Source organism: Otolemur garnettii, unplaced genomic scaffold (genome assembly GCF_000181295.1).
Source record: "Otolemur garnettii isolate 467f Iridium unplaced genomic scaffold, OtoGar3 scaffold00204, whole genome shotgun sequence".
NCBI lineage: Eukaryota > Metazoa > Chordata > Mammalia > Primates > Galagidae > Otolemur > Otolemur garnettii.
The window spans coordinates 912511-921444 of NW_003852599.1; the positions used below are offsets into that span (position 1 = coordinate 912511).

At 47.8% G+C, this 8934-nt stretch overlaps 1 protein-coding gene across 4 annotated transcripts in view; it reads left to right on the plus strand.

The window, feature by feature from the left end:
- The window catches only part of AZIN2 (antizyme inhibitor 2), a 43152-nt gene that overhangs the window by 4759 nt on the left and 29459 nt on the right, over positions 1–8934 (plus strand). For all 4 annotated transcript variants that reach the window (NM_001293717.1, XM_012812359.1, XM_012812360.1 and 1 more), the window contains 3 exons: positions 5577–5749; positions 6730–6864; positions 7652–7817. In NM_001293717.1, coding sequence (NP_001280646.1) covers positions 5577–5749; positions 6730–6864; positions 7652–7817 — 474 coding nt within the window. The remainder of the gene's footprint in view (positions 1–5576; positions 5750–6729; positions 6865–7651; positions 7818–8934) is intronic.

The following is an 8934-nucleotide window of genomic DNA, read 5'->3' on the forward strand; positions in this document are numbered from 1 at the left end:
TGTTAGTTTGTGATATTGTCATTACCATCATTTTCTTGTTGGTTAGTAATGGGTGTTTTGAAGGGAATCCCTTTTAAATCTTCACCAGTAATATGGCTGGATGTTGTGAGAGAGTTCTAGAAAAGACTCCTGAAGGAGAAAGGAGGAGAGCTAGTCAGGACACATGACAAGGCTGGAGTCATTCCAGGTGGAGGAGAGGTGTGCCCTGGAGGGATGGTCAGAATGAGCAGATGAACCAGTATAGGGACCAAATGTCAACATCATAGTAGATGAGACGCTCTCTCTTGTTTTTGCATTCTTGCTCTGCACACCTCATTGTGTGCATATCTTACAGAAAGCCCTGTGAGGTACACAGGGGGAAACGTTGCCACTTTACAGTTGAGGAACCCGAGGGTCCAACTGCATGCGGCTGTGGGTGGCAGAGCCAGGATTCTCACCTCCTTGCTGCTCCTGCCACAGGCCTCCATGTGGGTAAAAAGGAGCAGGATCCTTCTCCATGCCCTGGGTCTAGGGGTTAGGAACAGGACCACCCTCAACCCTACTAGAGTCCTCTGCTCCAGAAAACCTGGGAGGGAGGTCCTTGACCCCCTAGCCTTGGGGGCTGACCTCCCAGGGCAGAGTTATGGGGTGTTAGGGCTCAGGAAGGCCTTGAAGACAGGGGACTGGAGAGACACCTATCCTTGTCTGAGTCCCTTGCTCATGCCAGGTGCTTTGCCAAGTGTGTTCTATACATGAGCTCATTTTATGTAAAGTAATTTTTTTTCCTTGGAATTCTGACAATAGCCTCATGAGGACACATCTAACAAACAAGGAAATGAAGCACAGACGTTGTGCCCCAGGGTCTTGCTGGGGGGTGAGTCTGGTCTCATCCTCTATCGCTGCTGTAGTCTTTTCCATTCCTCCAAGAGGCAGGTGGTTGAGCTGGGACTCCCGGGTGAATGTGAATGCCCTCAGCTAACTGCAGAGGCAGACAGCCTAAGCCCCTTCCCTGGGTGGGATCAAGCAGACCCTCCAGTGTGCTTATGGAGAGGTGGCTCCCAACACCAGCAGCTTTTCTCAGAAGGTCGAGGCTGCCCTCTTCTGGTCAACCATAGTGGGCGGCCATGCCTAATAGCACCCTGCCTTAGGGCACACGGAAGTAGGTCCCAGCTGGAGCTAGGGCTGGAGGTACAGACAGATGCATGTTGGACAGACCACGGCCAGGGGCACAGGCCACTTAGCCACCTTTCCAAGGATCTTGTGCCATCCCCCCTTCCCTTCCCTTTTCCTTCTCTTTGTCTTCCTCAACATCCTTCCATCTTAAAAAGCCTCCCCTGGATACCACATCCTAATTTCCAGCACAATCCCTCTCTCCCACTTCATGGCTAAACTCAACAGCGTAGTCAACACTTGCCTGTCTGCCCTCATTATCTCTTTCCCTTGGCACTTGTTCCTGAAGCCATTGCTTCCCTGCCTCCACGTCTGCTCCAAAGAATTTCCTCTTACCAAGGTCCCCAGTGATCTTCAGGATCCAACAAGCACTTTACTTTAAACATGAATGATGAATTATTCAAATAATACATTGATCCATTCACCCAAAAAGAAAGTAAGGCATCTGCTTTATGTCTCCGTAGATAATGGAGAGACTTCTAGAGAACTGTATATAGTATTTAAAAAATCCTTACATAAATGATTCACAGATGATATATAAAACATTTGATGATTTTGTAGCAGAATATAAAAGACACTTACGTGGCATGTACTGTTTCACAGTAGCTTTAGACTCAGCAGATTTTGAAGATCTGTCTGTGTTGATGCAATGAGACCTAGTCTGGGGGACACTTCATACCTCTTATTATCTGACCCCTCAACAACATTCAGCACAGCAACATATTCTTTTTAAAAAATATTCAACAATAACATACATTCCTACTTTTAAAGTCTTTCAAAGTATATAAGATGAAAGCCAATGCTGGTCTACCTGCCACACCCCCATCCGGCACTTGTGACAATTGAGACAGCTCCTTCCATCCTGATGCAAGATGAAGGCAGGGTTTGCTTTTACAGGATGGCACAATCAGCCGGTTTTTCTTCTTCACCTCCATAGGTCCTGGGAGGCAGCTCTTCCTGCCTTCTACTGCTCTCTAAATGGTAGCATTCCTCTGGATTCTATCTTAGGCCTCCCTCTCTTGTAAATTTCTTTCTTATTAGGGAATTTCATCTCCCCATGGCTTTAAATACCATCAATATGCTGCCACCTCCCACGAGTTAATCTCCAGCCCAGACCTGTACATCCAGTTGACGTGATACCAGAAGATGCTTGGAACCCAGGCTACCCAAATGCACACCTGCTCTCCTCTGCTCCTCATGAGGGGCCCCCCATCTGCTGGGTGTGGGGGTGCCCTTCAACATCCTCTCCCCTCATCCCCACATGCAATCCATCACCCAGCTTGCCAGCCCTGCCTCCAGAACTCATCTCCCTACCTTTCTAGAGCTGGCTGTATCATCTTTCCCAGGATGATTGTGACAGCCACCAACTAGTGACCAGCGTCCTCTCAGGCACTCCTTCCGGTAGCCAGACAGGCATGTAGACCTTGTATTTAAAATCTGGCCACATTGTTTCCCTTGCTGAAACCCTTCACACTCTTTCCCATCACATGCGGCCTTCCTGATTTCCTGGGTGGCTCTGCCCCTCTCCCTCTGGCCTCATCTTCCCCACTGCCCTGACCCTGCTCCAGCCACTCAGCATTCTCCCTTCCTTGGTCAGGATCTCTGCATAGGCTGCTTCCTCTTGGGAATGGTCTTACATTCTTTCTTCCCACCTTGGCCCTGTGGGCCTCGCCTTAAATTTCTGAGCCTGACCATTAGAAAGGCTGTCCTTTGTCCCTCACTCCCAGGTCTCCTTGGCCCATGTCCTCTTGCAACCTGTATTTTTTCTTCATGGCTCACAACCATTTGTAATTCCATCATTATTCAGTGTTCATTTGGGACTACCTGTCTTCCCCACCAGCCCAAAAGCTCCATGGGGTTGGAGACCCTGTCTGCCGTAGTCACCACTTCTTTTCACTAACATCTACCCCAGACCCTGGGAACCCAATCGATGCTCAAGTGATGCCTATCGGCACAGCCTTGAGGTTGTATTCCCCATCGGAGCACTGCGGTTAAGAGCCTGACAGAATCCCAAGCTGTGCCACTTAGAAGCTGTGTGACTTGGGGCAAGTCACTTAACCTCTCTGAGCCTCTGTTTCCTACCTCATAAGGTTGTCATGAAGATTAAGTGAGAACGTATATAAATTTTTTTTTTTTTTTTTTTGCAGTTTTGGCCAGGGATGGGTTTGAACCCACCACCCCTGCAATGTGGACCTGGCGCCCTACTCCTTGAGCCACAGGTGCCACTCATATATATAAAATATTTAACACAGTGGCCAGCATAGGATAAGCCTTCAGTGACTGGCTGCACTTATTTAGCTAAATCACAGGTCTCCCGACATGCTACCATTGCTTCTTCCTGTCGCCTCATGTGGGGCAGCAAGGAGCAAAACCACATTTTCACATCCACTCAAATTTGGGGTGAGGGCACATCTGCCTCTGGGAAGCCAGCTGTGATGGCAGCAAGTCCCACTCTGCATGGTTCCATCACCACAGCTGGGTGGACCTCTCTGGACTTAATTTTAGCCTTCATAAAATGTGGCCAATACATACCATAGTTATAGAGATTATATGAAACGATGCATAAAAATAGCTAATGCTGAAAAGTTTCTAAATTAAAATTAGAGTCTTATTACAAACTCAGGATGGCTAAAAATGGCTCTTAAGTCTTCTACCATCTTCCAAAACTGGCTCTCTCGTGACTTTTTTCCTTATTCACAGAGAGTCAGACTTGAATTTGAAAGTCGGTTCTACTTGCTGTTTAAACATCAGTTTCCTGATATGTAGAATAGAGCTAATAGCCAACTGAATGGGGTGTTGTAATGATTAAATGAAATAATGAATCTAAGTCAGGAGTTGGCAGGCTGGGTGTAGTGGCTCATGCCTTTAATCCTAGCACTTTGGGAGGCTGAGGCAAGAGGATCTCTAGAGGGCAGTAGTTCAAGACCCATCTTAGCAATGACATAGGGCAACCCCAATCCCTGTAAAAAATTAAAAAAATTAGTCTGTGTCATCATTGCAGCAATCAGGTGGATCCATGCTCTATAAAGGTGAGCAAGAGGAGACCCAGAGGGGAGCGGGGATGAGCCAGTCCACCCAGCACAGGGCCACACCCAGAGGAGGCCTTGGGAGTTGGATCATCCCTGTCAAAATGACCCTTGGCCTGGTATATATTCTAATATATCACTAATATTATTTCCTTATTTGTTGAGTTGGCAGACAAAAATTATATATATTTATGGTGTGCAACATGATGTTTTGGTATACGTATACATTTTGGAATGGTTAAATCAAGCTAATTGACATACTCATTAATTCACATTTTTTTTTGGCTGGGGCTGGGTTTGAACCCACCACCTCCAGCATATGGGGCCAGGGCCCTACTCCCTTGAGCCACAGGCGCCACCTCGTGTATTTTTGTGTGTGTATGTGTGTGTGAGACAGAGTCTCTCTGTGTTGCCCTGGGTAGAGTGCTATGACATCATAGCTCACAGCAACCACAATCTCTTGGGCTTAAGCAATTCTCTTACCTCAGTCTCCCAAGCAGCTGGGACTACAGGCGCTTGCCACAATATCTGGCTATTTTTTGGTTGCAGTTATCATTGTTGCTTAGCAGGCCTGGGCCGGGTTTGAACCCACCACCCTAGGTGTATGTGGCCAGCGCCCTGCCGACTGAGCTATGTGCTACCTCACTTATCTTTTTTTTGTGTGTAAGGAGAACACCTAAAACCTCCTCGCTTAGCAATTTCCAAGTATACAATTTACATCGTTATTAACTGTAGTCACTAGGACATACAATAGATGTTTTGAACTTAACCCTCCTCACTAAAACTTTGTGTCCTTCGACCAACATCTTTCCACTTTCCCCTTCCCCAGTCCCTGGTAACCACCATCCTGCTCTCTGCTTCTCTAAGTTTGAATTGTTTAGATTCCACATATAAGTGTCTTTCTGTGCCTTTCACTTAACGTAATGTCCTCCAGGTCCATCCATGTTTTCACAAATGACAGGATTCCCCTTTTTTAAAGATGGGATAATATTCCATTGTGTATAGACCACATTTCTTTTAGCCATTCATCTTGGCTCTTGTCAACAATGCTGCGGTGAACATGGCGGTGCAGATATCTCTTTTCCACGCGAATTTCATTTCCTTTGGACGTATACCCAGTATGGGATTGCTGGATCATATGGTAGTTCTATTTTTAGTTTTTTGAGGAGCCTCTATACTGTTTTCCAAGTAATATTCTTTAAACATTTAAATCTGCGAGGAAAATGTTTCAGAAGTCTGTTGTCAGGGCTACCATGAGCCCATGTGACTTAGAAAATGGACCCCTTCCTTATAACACTTAATTGTTATAATCAATATACTGATTTTGTTGGAATGAGAGAGGCGGGATTTACTCAGCAGAGGCCCTGGTGCCTACTTACCACCACTTTTGGGACCCTGCAGGCAGAGATGGAGTTGGTCCAGCGTATTGGTGTCCCTGCCAGTAAGATCATCTACACCAACCCCTGTAAGCAAATTGTACAGATCAAGTATGCTGCCAAGCATGGGATCCGGCTGCTGAGCTTTGACAATGAGATGGAGCTGGCAAAAGTGGTCAAGAGCCACCCCAGTGCCAAGTAAGCTGAGAACTACTCACGTGGGGAGGCTGGGCTGGTGGGTGAGAGTGGAGGGGGAGGAGGGATGGGGCTGGGTCAGAGGATCTCATTATGAACCCGGCCACAGTCTCAAGATCTAGGTACTCCTAGACTAGTCCCAGGATGTCGAGGCCTGGCTAGAACAAAGGCAGAAATACCTGGGTTAAGCCCCAGGCAGAGGGAAGCCTATGGTATGATGGAAGCCAAAGTCACAGGCTTAGGAGAGTCAGTGGAAGCGGTCAGGAAAGCTTCATGGAGGAGGTTGCATTTGAAGTGGTCCTTGAGAAAGGAATAGAATTGGGGGAGGAGGGACATAAATAATGACCTGTGTAAGCCAACACAGGGATATTGGAAATAGCATGGGATGTTCGAGGGATATGCAGAAATTTGGTGTGGCTAGAACGTGTCATGTGTAAGGAGTGAAGGAGACAGTGAATGACACTGGTCAAGGGGCAGGGACATTGGCAGGGGTCAGGGCTGGATGTTTTTCTCTGATGTTTTTCTATGCAGTTACTGGACACCATGAGGATTTCAGGGAGGGGCCTTGGGATGAATAGGAGGCCAGGTAGTGGGCCACTCAGGTTCACCCAAAGCAGCTTCAATCATGATATTGGTGTTTTTCTTAAGACTTTGTTTAAAAATGATTCCTCTAATACACAAAGAGTTGAAAACTTTGACTGGTATATAGGCTGATTTGGAGGGATTGGAGCTGCCCAGGGGAGCAGGGGAGAATTGGTGAGGTCCAGACCAGGGCAGGGGCTGCAGGGATGGGCCCAGGGCCATATAGGGAATGGATTGGACAGGACTTGGAGGTTGATTGACTGTGCAGGGAGAGGAGGGGCTGCGGAACTGTGGATTTGGTGGCTCTGGGGCATGCAGTTCATAGCCCTTGATTCAGAGAGGATGGGGTTGGTGCAGGGAGGCAGGTTCATCCAGGAGAGGTGCACTGCCTGTCTCATCAGGATGGTTCTGAGCATTGCCACCGATGACTCCCACTCCCTGAGCCGCCTGAGCCTGAAGTTTGGAGCATCGCTGAAATCCTGCAGACACCTGCTTGAAAATGCCAAGAGGAGCCACATGGAGGTGGTGGGTGTGAGGTGAGCTCTGGGAACACCTGTCATTCCCACCCACGGCAGGCCCACTGCCTGTTTCCTAGGAATTAATCAGTTCTGTATGAGACCTTCCCCAGGGCCTACAAGAGGGCCTGCCTTTGGGCCTGCAATTCTGCCATTTGGGAATTCTCTCTTCTTGGAAAAATTTTAGAAGGGCCCCCAGCCCCACAATCCCCAGCAGGTGTTACCCCAAGAAGTTCTACCCAGGGACCTGGCTTCCAGGGAGTTTTCCCAGCCTGTAGGACAGACGTTGTGCTGCCACGCCTTTGATGTGCCTTTTTTCTTGAGGGGTTTTGGAAGAATAATAGTAATCTAATATATAGCTTCACTTTTTCTCTATTCAGGATGTGTCCAGTGCTGTGCCAAGTGTTTTATTTATGCTGTCTCATTGCCTTGTGTGTCATGGGTCCTTACCCTCACATTGTAAGACAGGCTGAGTACTTTGCTAAGGCCTCACTGCTGACTAAGAGGCCTATCCAGATCTGGCCAACTTTTGGGCCCTGACTCTCATTCTAGAAGGATTACTTCCAGGGGCAGCATGGAGGGGTGGGAGGGGCACCACATGCTCAGAGACCTTGGATCTAGCCTCCTGTCCACTCTTCACTGGCCATGTGGCCCTTGAAAATCCACTTAAAAGTTTAGGCCTTCAGTTACTGCATCTGTAAAATGGGCACAGTGTGCCTTGCGCCTGCCCAAGGTCACTCCTGGCAGTGGCTGAGGTGGTAGCATCTGAGGTCCTGCATGTAAACTAAGGCTCTTCCTCCCTTCCCAGTTTTCACATTGGCAGTGGCTGTCCAGACCCTCAAGCATACGCTCAGTCCATCGCAGATGCCCGGCTTGTGTTTGAAATGGGCACAGAGCTGGGCCACAGGATGCACATCCTGGACCTTGGTGGTGGCTTCCCTGGCATGGAGGGGGACAAAGTGCGATTTGAAGAGGTAACTCGGGAGCCAGGAGTGTTGTGCTTCATGAGTGTGTGTGTGTGTGTGAGTGAGGGGGATAAGGGGTGTGGGGTGTGATGCTGATAGGATGCCCGCTGGAAGTGGATCCCATGTGCCACGTATGGTGCTTGGCCCTTTCCCTCCACTGCAGCTGAGCAGGCTGAGGCTCACAGCAGCTACATCACTTCCTGAGTCCACAGCAGAGCCGGCTTCACACCTGGCTTGATTTGAGGCTCTGCCAGGAGATATTTGCATAAGTCATAAGGCCCTTTAAGGGTCTGAGTCTATTCACCCTCCCGTGGGCTTATGATAAATCAGGTGGAAAGGAAGGGGGAGGACAAACGAACGTGGGTCTACTCCCAATTCATTCCTTCCGTTCTGTCTCCGTCCCACCTTGAGAGATGAAGTCAAGAAAAAATGAGTCCCAGCAATTCCCACTCAAAAAACTAGAGGCCGCTTCTCTGTAGAAAGAGCCTCTTGGAACAGTCTCATCTAGGAATTGACCCTAAGGAAATAATTCGAGATGGACAAAGAATTTGCCTCAAAGATGGTTGTGACTTTGTCATAACAGAAGTCCAGTGACTTCCCTGAGTCCACCTGCGTCTACTCAGGATTATGATACATTCTTGTGATGGAAACACTCAGGTGGGGAAGTCGTTTGCAATCTATTGAGTAAAACAGTTTATAAAAACATATATGGAGACTTACTATGTTTATAATAAAAACAGTGTTTGTATAAAAAATAATTAAAGGAGTTACTCCAAATAGTTAACAAAGATTAGGTTCATCTGGGTGACAGAATTAGTGATCACTTTTAGGTTCTTTTTCCTTTACTGTATTTTCTTTCTTTCTTTCTTTCTTTTTTTTTTTTTTTGAGACAGAACCTTAAGCTGTCCCCCTGGGTAGAGTGCTGTGGCATCGCAGCTCAGAGCAACCTCCAACTCCTGGGCTCAAGCAAGTCACCTGCCTCCACCTCCCAAGTAACTGGGATTACAGGTGCCCGCCACAATGCCTGGCTATTTTTTTTTTTTTTTTTTTTTTTTTTGGTTGCAGCCGTCATTGTTTGGCAGGCCCGGGCTGGATTCGAACCCACCACCTTAGGTGTATGTGGCTG